This window comes from Poecilia formosa, unplaced genomic scaffold (assembly GCF_000485575.1).
Source record: "Poecilia formosa unplaced genomic scaffold, Poecilia_formosa-5.1.2 Scaffold62, whole genome shotgun sequence".
Classification (NCBI taxonomy): domain Eukaryota; kingdom Metazoa; phylum Chordata; class Actinopteri; order Cyprinodontiformes; family Poeciliidae; genus Poecilia; species Poecilia formosa.
The window spans coordinates 1,778,416-1,794,758 of NW_006800001.1; the positions used below are offsets into that span (position 1 = coordinate 1,778,416).

The 16,343-nt window shown below is 40.6% G+C and overlaps 2 protein-coding genes across 2 annotated transcripts in view; both read left to right on the top strand.

Annotated features, from left to right (window-relative positions):
* Positions 1-5,115, top strand: part of LOC103139566 (nicalin-1) — an 8,327-nt gene extending 3,212 nt beyond the window's left edge. Inside the window, exons 8-16 of the mRNA XM_007554253.2 lie at positions 21-317; positions 502-589; positions 701-739; positions 1,063-1,235; positions 1,317-1,370; positions 1,529-1,607; positions 1,956-3,289; positions 4,541-4,818; positions 4,896-5,115. Of these exons, the coding sequence (XP_007554315.1) occupies positions 21-317; positions 502-589; positions 701-739; positions 1,063-1,235; positions 1,317-1,370; positions 1,529-1,607; positions 1,956-2,012 (787 nt within the window). The 3' untranslated portion in view covers positions 2,013-3,289; positions 4,541-4,818; positions 4,896-5,115. The remainder of the gene's footprint in view (positions 1-20; positions 318-501; positions 590-700; positions 740-1,062; positions 1,236-1,316; positions 1,371-1,528; positions 1,608-1,955; positions 3,290-4,540; positions 4,819-4,895) is intronic.
* A 1,701-nt stretch (positions 5,116-6,816) lies between these two features.
* On the top strand, positions 6,817-15,526 carry myorg (myogenesis regulating glycosidase). Its single transcript, XM_007554256.2, has 3 exons — positions 6,817-6,911; positions 9,790-10,148; positions 10,935-15,526. Exons 2-3 carry the CDS (start codon positions 9,886-9,888, stop codon positions 12,724-12,726), a joined length of 2,055 nt encoding a protein of 684 aa, XP_007554318.1. The 5' UTR covers positions 6,817-6,911; positions 9,790-9,885; the 3' UTR covers positions 12,727-15,526.
* The last annotated feature ends 817 nt before the right edge of the window (positions 15,527-16,343 follow it).

Here is a 16,343-nt window from a genome sequence, read left to right on the forward strand (position 1 = left end):
GGATTCAGAGGAAGAGAGAGAGCCAAACTTTTTCCAAAGTTAACCTATTTTAGAAAAATTTCTTCCTTAACAAAGCGTAAACATGTCTTGTCGGTATTAATGGTGTTGTGCGGTTTCGCCGCGTGTTATACCCCACAGGTGGTTTCCTCCAGATTCCCCTGGGTGAAGGTGGGATTGGTGCACAAGAAGATCAATCTTGTAGAGTCGACGGTGGCCTGGGAGCACGAGCGCTACAGCCTGCGCAGGATTCAGGCCTTCACGCTGTCTCATGTGGAAGATCCCAAGTCTGAACTTCGCGGGTCTGTGCTGGATACAATGTATGTTTGACATCATTTTTGTCTTATTTGGTTGGTCAGAGAATACGTAGATTAAAAAAAAATACATATTTTGCTTCTAATTTTTTTAATATTTTATATTATATAATTGTGTGTAAAATAAATATAAGATAACACAGAAATAAGCATCGAAATATAATTCTATCTTCTGCATATCATCTTCTAGGTCCCAAGTAGATTTTAGGAAACTTAAACGAAACGGCATTATCATAGCTGAAGCTCTGGCCCGGTACATGTACAATCTCTCAGACAAGGTGAATAAAGTCAGTCCATTTTGATTATGTATATGTAAAAAAAAAAACAATCATATCTATACTTTAATTTGTTGTAAAAGCACATTGATCTGTGACTATTTTTGTTTTAAGGGTTCACCAAGGGATATTCAAGTTTTTAAGGGTCAGCTGGTGAGTTCCTTGTTCTCCTGCGCCATGTGCTGCCCTCTTGTGTTCATGCATAGACATTACAGCGTGCTTGAATTTTTCCAAAAGCAGATCTGCAGTATCAATAAAATGCCATGTCGATTTCAGTTATTGGTCGCCACTAAAGTGCAAATAGAAAAGTTTTATCAAGAAGCAGCTTTATAAAAAGAAAGATGAAAAACGTCTCCAAAGTGACCCTGACATAAATGTATTAGCTTTTTAAAAAAAAAAATCTTTTCAGACTTCAATGACGTTAGACATTATCACGATACTTCCATTGTGAACCCACATATTTGTCCTCAATACAGGACTTTCAGGACAGCCACATGTCCAGTTTGATGTCCTTTTTGACCTCTGTGCCCCGGTCCGCCCAGCTGCTGGACAAGGAGCCCGGTCAGATCCTACTGGTCAACTCACTGGAGCACGAGTTCAAGCACCACCTGCAGCAGGTCCATAGACACACCTTTCGACAGGACAAGAGGTGAAACGTGCAGCAGCTTTTTCATTCAGTGACTCAAAAGTAACACAGCAACCTCATGATTAACGTTACCTTTTCATGCAGGGACCCTGAGATCACCTTTTTTGATCAAATGAACCAACCAGTTGTCATGTACAGGTAAACTTACCAGCAACCTTAGAATGTCCTGGGACTCGACAAAAAAAGCAGAACATAAATTCAAGCCTTAAAACTTGATATTTGTCTGTGCCAAAGTGACTTTGGTGTGTGTGTGGAAAGTGGTTAAAGGTTCAGAAACTAATGCAAACCTTTTTCAGGGTGAAGCCAGCAGCGTTTGATCTCTTCCTAGGAGGATGCATCACTGCATATTTGGGGATTGTTTACTATTCAATACAGGTGAGTTGATATACATTTCACAAAGCGTTTCTACATACACAACAGAAATTGCATTCCTTCCATCATCCAAGTGTACTTAGGTGACGTCTGGTTGGTTTCATGTTTTTTTTAAAGGTGTCAAAGAAATGAGAGCTGAATACTCACTTTTCAGATTTTTTCATTTTTTAATCCAGTTCACAACCATGTGGTTCTGTTGGTCTATCAGAGTGTCGTAATGTGACAAAATGTAAAAAAAAAGAAAAAAGGGGGGGTTTCAATGTTTTTGCTCGATGTTGTTTAGCACCTAGCCATTCAGGAGGATTAAAATAATTTCGATGCGTAACGTTTTCCACCTGTTTTCTCCTGCAGAATTTCAGGCATCTGTACGCTAGACTCAAAGCTGCGGTGAAAACCAAGCATCAGTGACAGCTTCAAGGATCCAGGCTTCATGGCTTCCTGAGCTCATGACAGACGTCTGCTTCACAGAACATTAAAGCAATCCAGCATTAAGTTTCCCACAGTAAGACAGGAAGTGTGCATTTGCTTTGCGCTCTGTCAGATGTTCAAAGACGTGTACGTTCCTTAGAAAGGGCTTTCTAGAGAGTCGTAAAAAGTACGCAAATCAAGAAATAAAAGTGTTCTGTCGTCAGTCCTGCCGACGGCGTGAATAACTGGGATCTGATGTCCAATCGATGAAATGCATTTTCTCTCACATTACTATGATCGCTCGACATGACGTGTGTGTGTGTGTGTGTGTGTGTGTGTGTGTGTGTGTGTGTGTGTGTGTGGCTGAGCTTCAACGCAGCTTCCAGGCGAGGTTCAACCACTGCAATGGACGCTCAGCCAGTTCCTGTCACAGATAACTCAGTGAGATTGCCACAGACACAATGGCCCCCGCAGTGCTCCACAAATTATTAATGCTAGTGTGACGTGCTGACAGTCATTGATTGTGATAGAGTCTATGAATTCTGCAGGGGTTTTTCCCCCCTTCTTTTTAGTTCTGCAGCTCTGTTCAGACTGTTGAAACTTAAAAGCAGCTGAACGGCTGTCGGTGTACGAAGTGAAGCGAGGGCTGTGTTGTTGATCGGGGCCCTCGGAGCTATGGAAGCAGGTCAAGGGCATTGACCCCAGGTATGTGAGTCTCTGCAGGGGGCTTAAAGCTCAGGGAGATTAGTGAGTGCTCAGGTGGCACACAGAGAGTTGTTCTGCTTCAGCAGGGATGATCTTAACCTGTCCAAAACGGACGAGATTCTTCACAACAGCAACAGGCTAAACCAGTAGTTTGATCTGAAAAAGAGGATTGATGCATGCTGTAATGATGCAAAACTTAAAATAAACAGGTGTTGTGGCACCTTAGATTCAGAGTAAGTGACACACAGCAGTGGAAAAAAGATTCAATGCATACTGCTACAACAATTATGTAATCTTCCCCGGAAGTAAAAATAGAGTATAGAAGCAGAGGAGGCGGGAGGCGGGTGGTGATGGGGGCAGATATAGGTAAGGGGCGGAGCTTCCAGGATCCTGCATGACTTTCAGGCAAACTGGAGGTAAGGTGTGCATAAACAGTGAGACGGTTTCTGAAGATGGGTCCCCAGCTCTACCTCACAATGTACAAGGAGCATTTCAGATCTCCGGGCAGAGCAAAAAAAGCTGAACTTCGACCCACCTCAGCCCACCGCAGGAACAACCCTCAGCCACGGCCGGTAAGATGGACAGCCCTCCGATTTTGCATGTATGAGCTTTATTTGTTGTGGTCATGTAATGATTTGTTGACTCTGACAGGAATAGAAAGCTATTCCTGATATGATTTCTGTTTATTTTGAAGAAATAAACAGAAGGCAAAATCGACTCTGTGGAACATTATGTACTTACAATATGTTATGTGACTGAAAATAAAAGAAATAGAGGAGTACAGATCATGCAAAGAAGGACTTTTGTGTTCCCCCAACACTTCTTTTCTTTTTAAATTTTTAATATGTTCCATAAATATTTGGGAATAAGAATATGACAGATGTCTAAAAGTGCTTTAAGAACTTTTTTTTTCTTTTATGACACGACAAATTGAGCTGTAAACATCAAATCAGTCATAATGCTGACTGGTTTGCATGCATGTTGTTCATACAGAAAAACAAAATACAGTTTCTTTTTAAAGACGGGTCATTTTCTCTTCAGTGAGTAACATTTTAAAAAAAACTTTCCTAATGAACCTTAATTGGATTTCTGTCTGGACTCTGTCTGGGTTGTTTGGACACAAGGATTTGTTCTGGCCGTCTGTTTACGGTCATTGTCCTTGCAGGAAGGTGAACCAGCATCAAATCTTTTGCAGCTTCCAACAGGTTTCCTCCCTGGATGATCCTGTTGTCAGGTGCTCTGTCAAGTCTAACCAGCTTCCACGTCCTTTCTGAAGAAAATCATCCCCGCAACATGATGCTGCCACCACCATGTTTTGATGTGGAGACTGAGATCTGTATTAGCAGCAGCAGCAGTAGTAGTAGTAATTTTATGCCACAAACAAGATTTATTTATAGGCCAAAAGGTTTACACTGGACTCTTGGTGTATTTTTTTCTAGTAATGTCTTTCTTCTTGCCTTCCGTAAAAGTCAGATTTGTGTCGTGCACAACGAATAGTCGTCCTTTCAGCAGATTCTGCTAGCTGAGTTCTTGACCTTTGTGGCTCCTCCAGAGCTAAAGTGACCTCTTGGTTGCTTCTATGATTAATGAGTATGATTAATTAATTAGTTACCTTTAGAAAAAAAAAATCCCAATAAAATTCAAAGAAGTTTTGTGCTTGTGATATGACAAAATGCCTCGAGTCCAACGTCAATCAATATTTTTTGCAAGGTGTGTAAAAACTGAATACCAGTGTCCAAACAAAGTTTGTGTTAAAATGAGAGTTTCCTAACTTTTCCTTCTTTAGATTTCTGTTTCCAATCTCCATTTCCTCGACTCCCCAGGACTTCCTGTTTCCCCGCAGTCTTCGGCCAAGCTACAGACCACCGTGCGCTCTGCTCCACCCTTCGCCCCCCGTGGACACCGGCCGGCCCCTTCTCCCCCCTGTGAACCATTTCTCGGCTCACAGTCCGGTCTCGGCCTTCCCTGAAAACCCTTTAGGCAAAACAAATTCAGACAACCCACATCACATGCCTCCTATCCAGGCCCACAAGCTCCAGCTGATAGAGACTCCTGCTGCGAGTGACGGTCAGGTTCCCACCACTCTGAGGAGCCCTAATAAGTAATTATTAAACAGCTCCCCGTTTCGCTTAAAGGTAACTGTAAACACATTCTGACACTGATGGATCTGCTCTGCAGGACAGCAGATTATCAGAGGAATGTCAATCCACTCTCAGCACGACAACTCAGGCAAGTAAACAACCTTTGAACTGAAGTGATGCCGTTTAAGACACACAGTCCCCTTGCATGTTTGTACTTTTTCGCCACAGTGGATTTTGTGTCGTAGTCGACCAACACAGAGCAGAGTATAACTGCGAAGTGAAAATACATTTTGTTACAAATAAAAATCTTAACTAAATCATGATAACTCTGGCTGTTTGTTCACTACAGTGGTCTCTGAGGTCTTCACATAATGTGATTCAATTACACAATTAGAGTCCTGTGACTTCTGTGGACAATTCATTGCACTGGATTTTTGTAAAAAATGTAAATACAAACACACACCACACTGCTCGTATTGTTGTGCGCCAAAATTTAGAGAAAATCATGTTCAGTTTCCCTTCCACTTTGCAAGTGTCAACTATTTTGTGTTGTACGATAAAAACAAGCACAAATGCAATAAACAATGACGTTTTTCTTGTAGCAGATCAAGTAGCATACATTCTTTTGCAAAGTAATATGTCAGTGTATTTTAAAAAAAAATGACAGTAAGATCTCTGCCTTACAACAGACCACAAGCCGGAATTCAGTTTCAAACGAGACCACAAACGAGCAACTCTCCTGCAGCTGCAGCAGCTCCTCTCTGCTCTGCGCGGACGCCTTACAGGAAATGTTGCTCTACCAGATCTCAGGATTTTAGGTGCACATTCTCTTGCATGTATCATATTTATTTATTTATTTATTTTTTTTTGGAGGAGAGGACGACTTTAATATTGTTCCTGAAGTCTGACTCTGATCCTGTGCTTTGCCAACAGCGACTGCTACAGCTGCTTCCATGTAGTGAGGCCCTACCAGGCTGCTCACTACGTCATACACCCAGAGTTTGTCTCTGAAAGCCTTTATTAGGAACACCAGAGGTTGCCCTCTTCCAAGCTGGGGAGATTCAGAACGAGAGTCTGCTCAGCTACTTTCCTATCCTCTGCTAATTAACCACGCCACTCCTGGCAGAGCAGCATGCGGGCTTTTAAATTTCCTTTTTAAATAAACGGCAATGTCCCTCCAAGGGTGGCTCGTCACGATCAAGTTGGATGAAGAGCAGTCACTCTCTTGTGCTTCCAGTGCATCTGAATGCTATATTGTATTCATACTTTTTCCACATTTGTGAAAAATTTCTTCCAATATTTGTACAGCGGAGGAAATAATTTTTAGAAATGTTCAAATTTTGATTTTTTTAGTGAATACATTTTTTAATGGGACTATTGGCATAAAATTTCTCTACACATACAAAGACATCGAGGCAGTCGAGCTCATAATCGAAGTTGTTGGTAATAATATGAAATAAAACAGGGATTCAGTATTAAACACTTAAAAAAAACTGAGGTGAAAAAAGACGTACAAAGTTAAGATAACTCTTTTATCTACAGGTGAAGCATGGCACAGCTGCCATTCCAAGTCTTAAATAAATGTCAGTCTGCTTTTTTGTGGGAGCCATTTGTTCAATCCAATCCAATCCAGCTTGAATGAATCTTGAAATATATTGAAATATAGATATTGACATTAAGAAAAACAACAACCTTTTCTTACATTGTTCATTCAGCAGGTTAGTAAAGTATCAAAGTTTTTCTAAGTTTAAATATTTCTGATGCGACCAGTTACGTAAAATTAACAGCAAGTGTTAAAATCTGAATTTCATGACATTAACAAGCTCAATGTTTATTTCACACTTTGTACATAGAAAACTGTGAATTCTTTGTGGTCATTAAACTATTGTGTGTTGCTAAATTTAAAGCATTTCTGTAAGCGGCGCAGAATGAAATAAAGGACACGTTTTTTCTCCACCTGGACTACATTTCCCTTGTCAGTGTGGGCGTAGATGAAGGCGGGGTCAACCCAGCGCGTTTGGGTTCCTCTCTCGGCCTTTTTTTTTTTTTTTTTTTTTTTGCTGTGGATTGTAGCAAACAGACTCCAAACCGCTGAGGAGATCGCTGCAGATCGGTAGGGGGAAAACAAAACAAAACAAACAAACAAAAAAAACTTTTTTTTTCCGAACGAACGGTAACAAAAATCTGAATTTTATTGAGAGATACGAACATTTTGCACTGATTCTGTGTTGTTTTTCTTTACTTAACTTTCTCACAACGCCCATAAAGTCGAAATATATATATATAAAAAACGGGTCGTTCTCCCCACATTGGCTTCTAAAATAAATAGTTTATGTTGTTAATCTGTAACTCATGTTTTGGTCTTTTAAGAGGCATTTTCTTAATCAGTGTGTTGTTGTTACCCGTAAACATAATTATATGTGGGGAGGGGGGGGGAAAGCCACATCACAAGTGAAGACCGTTGTTTTATTTCTTGCTTGCTTAAACTGTGCATTAAGTCTGTAATACACAGCTCTGCATGTTCATGTTCAGTGCTATTGACGGCGTCCATAATTAGCATGCGGGGACACGCTGAGAACACCGAGCCCTCAGCTCTGTCTCTCTCTCTCTCTCTGGCACAAACACTTGAAGAAGTGTGACTGGAGCAGCTGCACCGACTAGATCAGCACTTCTTTATGTTTCCCCTCCATGTCTGATAATGAATCAGCTGAAATGACAGATAAAAGCTCACTGTAAACAAACGAATGAGGCTGAAAGGAACTGTGTGGGAAAGCGCTTCTCTACAGTACAGTAAAAATCATCCGAGTAAAAGATTTTTGGATTGCTCATTTTTATTGGTGCTTGGTTAGCTTATGTATAAATGAGGTTATTGTTTTTTGTTTTTTTTTTAATAGTTCTGCTTCATAGAATTTATTTAAATTAGCCGATAAAATGGCCTATTTCTTAAATATTAACAGAAGATGTATGACTTCCAATGATGGTTAAGTTTCAAGAAGTTTTCTAATTAACCCTGTCTGGGTCATCATGTGTTTTTTTCTCCAGTATAGCCTTTATTTTTCACTTAAAGCTGGAAAGGATTCGGTTCGAGAATGTTTTTGTTTTCATCTTGTGCTTGTGTTGAACTCTAAAGTCCACAGTTCTTTGGAAGCTAAGGAAAAACTTGTTATTGTCAGACTGAATTCAAACTCGGGGTCTCCAGCTCCAGTCCTCACCACTTCATGAAGTTCTGCAGAGACCAGGCAGCGAGTAATTATTTTCCGCACTATAAGGCGCACCTTAAAACCTTCAATTTCCTCAAAAGCCAACAGTGCGCCTTATAATCCGGTGCGCCTTACATATGGACCAATATTGAGCCACAACAGGTCTAGCAACTACGGTAAGCAGCCGCAGACTTCATTTTCGCCCGTAGAAGAAGAAGCGCGCGGTGCATGCTGGGATAATTGTCAGAACGCTGGTTTGTTAATAAAGTTTGACTGACCTAGCTCCCTACGGACCTGATAATCAGGTCGTCTGCAGGTCATTTAGCACCACGTTCTCCACCAACATGCTGTGCGCGAACGGAGAAGGGTGACCACCGTCCGGCCACGCCCCGGCCTAATCGCGGAAGGCTCTCCTCACTGACCGGAGTCCGACTGTTTTGTTGACATTCTCTATGTCAACAAAGTGACTTTAGACATTCATCCTTTAGTGCAGCTCCATCTAGTGGATACATAACGTAACTCCAGCCTCTACTGTAGCGTCTATTCCATGCACCTTATGATCCAGGCGTTTGAGAAGGGGCGCATCTAAAGGCTTCGTTTGGATTGTCTGTGATAGGCTGACACATAGCAGTGTGCATAATTGTAAAGTGGAAGGAAAGTTATACTATTTGCAGATTAAAATCAAGAAAGTATGTTTTATCTTGCATTTTTCGAATCGGGATTTCTAACAGGTTTTCCTCTAGGTGTGACCTTTATTTATCTCCGTCTGTTTCTCCTTCGTCGTCCCTGCTGAAGAGAAGTGTCGCCTCAGCATCTTCCTGTAGCCGCCGCTGCCGTGTTTGAGTGTCTGCAACACCTCCTGAGTTTACGTGGGCCTCTTTGCTGCTTCTTTTAAAACCTCCTTGATTTGCCGTTTTCAAAACACAAATTGCTTCCCTCTCACTTTAGTTATGCACTAAACTATGCGTGGGTCATAAAATTCCAATAAATCTCTCATGAGTTTTTCAGTTTCACTGTATTCCCCGCACTTTTTTTTTTATGTTCTGCTGGCAGTACAGAACATTCAGTCAGAGAGAACTTAACCACCTTCACTCCGTTTTTTCATATTCAGCCTGTCCTGATTAACTGCGTGTCAAACCAAGTTACTCAATAGATGTTGCTGTTTGATTTTCTTTGAGGAACAGTAACATTTGCATAAAACGGGTAATGTAGCTTTTTATTGTTCTCTTAAGCGTCAGCCTGTGTTGACACATTTGACTTGCAGCAATCCAGGTTGTGTCCAGTTTGCCTAATCAGGAGTGATACAGCACAGCGTTCAGTATTCCTATCTTGCCTCGTTGGCCTTTGCAGGGCTTTAAGGCTAAAATCCCTCTTTTCTGCTTCTTTACACTTCATTCCATACAAATGAGTTGTTGTCAATTGAACCCATGTGTTAGAATTACTTCCAGCAACATCCACTTTGTCTCTTTAGGGCAAATTTGACAAAGATTTGTTTTCTTAAATCTCATATACATCGTTAAAGTTTACAACTGGACAGCCTAATACCTTCAAGACCTGTGAAATCACTTTGTTCAGCAATGCAGAGGATGTTACAAGCCATAGCTTGAAGTGCATTGAGTTGGTATTAAAAGAAAAATGTAGAGCATGTTTGTTTTGTGTGTGTGTGTGTGTGTGTGTGTGTGTGTGTGTGTGTGTGTGCGCTTCACATTTTTCCTAGAATTTTCAGATGGTTGAGTGTTTTTTTTTTTTTAAACCCTCTGTTATCTTGTTTCCCCGACAAACTGCAAACAGACGTGACGACGTGCCTAAAGTCCAATCGGAGGCTCAACATTTTTGATGATCTGCACAACATCACCTCAGGGATTTGGCCTCTGAAAAACACGAGCCATGTACCAAGTGGTGCCTGGCGGCGCCGGGGGCACGATTACAGATGTTATCCCCAAGAAGAAGCACACCAAGGATTCTCGACCCTTGGTTGGAGCTGGAGTCATCGGCCTGTTTCTGGTCATCGCAGCCGTGACTGCCTGGTGTTACTACATAGCCTCCCTGCGCAAAGCTGAGCTTCTGAAGACTCAGCTGCTGGACCTCAATAAGGACGGCTACATTATCCGCAACCAGGGAGGGTCCATTGTCTTCAGAATGAATTTCAGGTTGGTAATTTTTTAAAAATGTGTCTTTGTGTATATAGGTTGTACCTCATCAAGTTAGAATATTATCTGAAAATCTATTTTATTATATTCAAAAAGCTAAAAAAAAAAAAGCTAAAAAGCTAAGCTTATAAATGATCCTCACCTTTGCCCAAAATGTTAAAATAAAAATGCTTCCTTTTTCTTATGAAATGATTGAGAAACTTATCTTTTCCTGACATAGTATAGATAATCTCAAAATTGTACTGATTGATCTGTTCCAAACATATACGGAAGATGAAACGGTAGTAAAAAGAGATATTATGGCTTACAACTAAAGAGAATAATTGACCCAGTTCCCCAGTAAAGTCTAATATCACAAAAGACCAACATAAGACCATTTAATACACAGATGTTATATTATGACCCACACAACCTTGGGAGAGGTTGATAACTTGTCTGTACTCAAGCAGACATTCACTGACGCCCTGTGTGAGGGTGGGGGGTTTAGTGTTTTTGATGACTATCTTAGTGCTACTAAAAATCCCAAACTCACAAATCAGATTAACAATGAAAACGACTTTAACACTGAATAGCCAGAAATGCATTTCCATGCACTGTACAAGAAATGACGAGAGTACTTGGGTGAACTGAATGTTGTGTTTTCAGTGCTTGAAAGACAAGTATAACAATTTGAAATTAATTACCAACAGAAGTAAACTTTAATAATCTTCCTATTTATTGCAAAATCATTAGTGTTTTTGTTATCAACAAAAGACTGAAATTCAAATGACTTTTTAATCTTGGCAGATCAGGGACCCTGGACTTGGACTCCTGCTCCAAGGAGGAGGAAATTCTTCGTTGTAGTCGGACCACTGACAGGAAGCTTAAGTTTTTCATAAAGACAGTGCAGCCCAAGGACACTGTGCAGTGCTACCGTGTCCGCTGGGAAGAACTGGTTCCCAACATTCCTGTTGAGCATGCCATGACTTACAAGTTTGCGCACTGGTATGGGGGAGCAGTGTCAGCAGTTCAGCACTGGCCTATTTCTATTTCAGGCCAACAGGCTCCCAAACCGTTTGTCACGAGCGACATCTACTCAAACCGGGAAGAATTTGGAGGAATCTTGGAAAGTTACTGGCTGTCATCCAATGCCACGGCCATCAAGATCAACAACTCTGTGCCTTTTCACCTTGGCTGGAATGACACGGAAAAAACTATGTACTTCCAAGCAAGGTATCATGATTCCCCTTTCAAGCCAAACCCGGGTGAGGCTCCTTGTGCTGAACTGAGCTACAGAGTCTGCGTAGGTCTGGATGTGACATCCATACACAAGTACATGGTTCGGAGATACTTCAACAAACCGTACAAAGTGCCTGCCAAAGTCATGTTTGAGCATCCTATTTGGTCGACTTGGGCTATATATAAGCGTGACATTGATCAGGAAAAACTTTTGACGTACGCTGCCAACATTCGCAAGTACAATTTTAACTGTAGTCATCTGGAGCTCGACGACCGCTACACAAAACGTTACGGAGATTTCGAGTTTGACCCAGTCAAGTTCCCTAATGCGTCTGAAATGTTCCAAAAGTTAAAATCGGATGGATTTCTGGTGTCTCTATGGATCCATCCTTTTGTTAACTATAACTCTGAAAACTTTCATCCTCTGGTAGAGCGAGGGCTGTTTGTCCGAGAGCCAACAGGACGGCTGCCTGCGTTGGTTCATTGGTGGAATGGCATTGGCGGTATTTTGGACTTCACCAATCCAGAGGCCCGGGAATGGTTTTCCTCCCAGCTACGTTCACTGCGCTCAAAGTACGGGGTGTCGTCTTTTAAATTTGATGCAGGGGAGACGAACTACTTACCTTGGAAATTTAGCACAAAGAATCATATTCGCGACCCCAGTTTTTTCACAAGGCGCTACACAGAGATGGCTATTCACTACAATGATCGAGCTGAACTGCGCAGTGGTTACCAGTCCCAGAACATATCCTGCTTCTTCAGACCGACTGACAGAGATTCTGTGTGGGGTTATGAGCTGGGCCTCAAATCTCTCATCCCCACAGTGCTGACCATCAGCATCCTTGGGTATCAGTTCATCCTGCCAGACATGATTGGGGGCAACGCCTACGTGAACTACACAAGCGGAGATCGGGCACTACCTGATCGAGAGCTGTACATCCGCTGGCTGGAGCTGTCTGCCTTCATGCCTTCTATGCAGTTTTCTATACCTCCGTGGGAATACGATAACGAGGTGGTGGAAATTGCTCGAAAGTACACAGCCATTCACGAAAGCATTGTGGCGCCGCGGGTCCTCGAGCTGGCAGGGGAGGTTTTGGACACCGGGGACCCGATCATACGGCCACTGTGGTGGATTGCCACTGGGGATGAGAGGGCCTATAAAATTGATTCCCAGTTCCTGATCGGGGACGACCTAATGGTAGCTCCAGTTTTAGAGCCTGGAAAGCAAGAACGAGACATATATCTACCCGCTGGGCACTGGAGAAGCTACAAGGGGGAAAGATTCGACCTCAAGGAGCCGCTGCACCTCACAGATTATCCGGTAGACCTGGATGAAATCGCCTACTTTCTTTGGGTTTAGCGAGAAAGAAAGTGAAAGACTTGATCATCTCATGCTCCCATTTCCCTCCTTTTGTGCCTTTCAAAGAGATTCAAACACCTTGAACTTTTTTCATATTTTGTCACTACAAGCATAAAAGTCAACGTATTTTCATGAATTTTTAGGTGTTGATTTCCTACAAAGTATTACGTAATCTAACGTGAAGTGAAAGGATGCATGGTTTAAAAAAAAATTCTGCAGCTGGAAGTGTAATTTGGTTTTTGTCTACTTGCTTTTCACATCTAGAGACTGAAATGTTTCTCCATTGGTCTTTGCACAACTTAATCAGATTTGAAATAGAGCGTCCTGGCACAGATTCTCATTTCTATTTAGGTCTGGATTTTGGGTAATTTTTAGCCATGCATGTCTAAAGCATTCCAGTGTACCTGTGTATGTTTTGGTTTAAGGTATTCTAAATGACTTGTGAGAAACCTCCAACATTACGTCATGTTTCTTTCCATCAGCAATGACTTTCTTGCTGTTGCTGCCTCGTAAAGTCCAGTTAGTAGAGGGCATAACAGTTTTTATAAAAATCTTCTAGAATTGAGTTTTTGATCTGTGCAACTTCTTGACTACTTTTCAGATTAATGCTCCACTTGCCTGGCCTGTTTGTTTAGGATAGCCATGTCTTGGCAGGTTTGCAGTTTTCCTATTTTTAGATCACAGATTGAACAGCCCTCTGTGAGATCCTCACAGCTATGGACGGTTTTGTAAGCCAAATCCGCTATAAGCTTATCAGCAAGTTTATTGCTATGTTCTTTGGTCTTTATGGTGTTGTTTGTTTCCTTATGTTCTTCAACAAATTGCCTTCAAAGAATTTACTCATACAAATTGACACAGTGGTTTCTCAAGGCAATTGGTTGCACTGGATTTTCTTAAGGAACATCAGAGTAAAAGAGGCTGCAAGAGAAACGTTTCAGAGTTGTAAAATATCTTGAAAGCCATGCATCCCTCGTCAACCTTTTCACAATTACGTTGTGTCATGCCACAAAAATCCCAATAAATACATTGTGGTTTGTGGTTGTAATGTGACAAAATGTGAAAAAGTTTAAGGGGTTTGGATAGTTTGGCACTGTGCATGTACAGCAGGTCACGTGATGTGAAACGTAGGAAAGATCACCTTCCCTAAAATAGCTGTGAACAGGAATTTAACTTGTGAAATTGCAGCAGATATGAAAAGCTTGGTCTTTATTTGATTTTTTTTTTTTATTTTAGTTTTGCTTATTGTTGCCATATTCTTTAGCATTTGCCACTTTTAAAAAACCCCCAGAAATAATCTGTTATCTGTAGCCAGCACTGGCCACTTTATACCATTCTGCCTTACCAAAAGAACTAAGAACACATTTAAACCTCTGTATAATCTCAAGCTCACTGAATAAGCAGGCAGAATCCAGATTTTAGATATTTAGCGCCGCTTCAAGTCTTATATTAAACATGTAGTAAAGAGGGAATATATAAGCCAATAATTGTTTGCCATAAAGCTGTTTTCTCAGAACCATTAGGCAGATTGTACGCTACATGATGATATCCTGTTCTCCTGCGACGCTAATGACTGCTCCTCTCGTCGTTTGTTGATTCTTATCAGGAAGCCAGGTTTAACGCTTCAGCTATCAGGACAAGAAGCCGCAGGTTTAATCATTACATTGCTCTCACTGTGTAACATGGTGCCTTGTAACACGTTTTAGACAAGTAGAAGACGTTTTAAATATTTAATGCTTTTCCTCAGGTAACGGCTTTCTCAAGCTTTGTTGTGTTTAAGGTGTGTAACCTTTATTAATGCTTTCAAACGGCTAGAAACAAGTTAATGTAGTATATATACGGATGGCCGTAACTGGAATCCTAAGTGTTTATTCAGCTTTTTATCAATTAAATGATAAGTAATTATAATTTTGTAAGTCAGTAGCTTAACTGACCTGGATTCCCAGCATAAATGGTACAATATTTTCTTGTCATATTCCTTTAATGTATGTTTTTCAGTATGTTGCTTCAAGCTGCTCGTTTTCCCCGTTCCTTTTTAGATCATCAGTTGTTGCAATATAAGCTGTTTTTAACAGGGTTTTTTGGTAACTAAAGACGAAACGGATGTCAATCATTTGATTCAGGATTGGAGCTTCAGACGGATGCGTTCGTCTGACATCTCAAATGGATACCTAAGAATACCTCCTGTTTCATAAGAGAAATACTGTGAACAAGTGCCAACTTCATTTGTGCTTCACATATTCAGGCACACATACAATGACATAATTGAACGACAGGATTTTTATTATACTTTTTTTTGTTGGTCTTTCAAAAAATTGTTAGTGAATTCTTGTTCCTTTTTGAAGCTGAAATAAAATATGACATTGAAATTTAAGACCAAGACCTGACCCACTCCTCTCTCTATTAATGTGTGAATTGACCCTTTTTGAAATGTTGTACATTAATGCTCTGTGCCTTTGACCCATAAAGTGGTGCTAACCTGACTTGAGCCTTCAGCTTGCTGCTTCGGCTCTGACCTCCGTGTGTTTTGTTTTTGTCCTTTGACATCTCGTCAAGAAAACATCGCTACGTATTTATAGCGGCTCCCGCTTAGCATCTGTGCCAGGCTCGTCTTTGACACTATTTCTGTCTTATGGCTCGACTGAGTGGTCTGGCTATTTTTGCTTTTGATTCTTTGAGCTCAATGTGTGCCTTTGATGTTTAATTTCTTTCTTTTTTTAATATATGTATTTGGATGGGACTAAAAATCTGCATTCATTCTAATGTGATTTTGTACTAATGTATTAAAAGAATTATGAGACCATCGCTTTTGTTTGCATTTAATCCCTTATTATTTTTCTTTTACTAGAAGTTTCACAGGTGCATCTTAAAAAAAATACTAGAAAAACAATGTTAATGTATTTAAGTGATTTAACACTAAAGTTATATATTTTGGTTTTTGTTTCGATGATTTTTAGGATTATGGATAGCGGCAGAAGAAAACTTCAATTCAGAAAAGTAGATTGAATGTTTTCCTGAAAATTATGTACTGGCGTACATGGTGCATTTCAACAAAGTTAAAGTATTATTTAAAAGTTAATGTATTTCTGTTATATACAGTCATACATGCTGAAACTGACTTGTGCTTTATGGTTAAATGTATTGTCTTAGTATTATCCAGCTTTCGTTGACCCAGCGTTGTCATTTTACATGGCCTACAACTTTACTTGTGCTTTGTTGTAATGAAAAGAACAAACATTTATTGCAGAGGCATTATCATATGATGGCGCCATGCTGGAGCTGACTGAGCTGACTGAGCTCCCCAAGAGCGACTTGTTCTTTTACAAACGTTTGCAGACCAAGCTGTCTGAATTAAGAATGTAGGGCATAACTGTGAAGAACATGGTCACACTTCTCTAATAAATAATCTTAAACTTGTCTAATACTTTACAAGAAACTGTATTTCGAGTTTTCCTTTGCCGCCAGACATAATTTTAAAAAAAGGAACAAAAGATGAACGCTTGAAATGCATCCACTTACCTGTAAAGACCCACTATTTGATTTGAATTACAGAAATACATTTAGTTTACAGAGATCCACCTGTAAACTTTGCAGATTGTACACACATAGTCACAAACAAA

Excerpts from the sequence above, each read along its gene's own strand:
- myorg (XM_007554256.2), top strand. The coding sequence starts at position 9,886 with ATGTACCAAGTGGTGCCTGGCGGCGCCGGGGGCACGATTACAGATGTT. Across the intron at positions 10,149-10,934 it reads GTCTTCAGAATGAATTTCAG|ATCAGGGACCCTGGACTTGG; the intron begins GTTGGTAATTTT and ends TAATCTTGGCAG.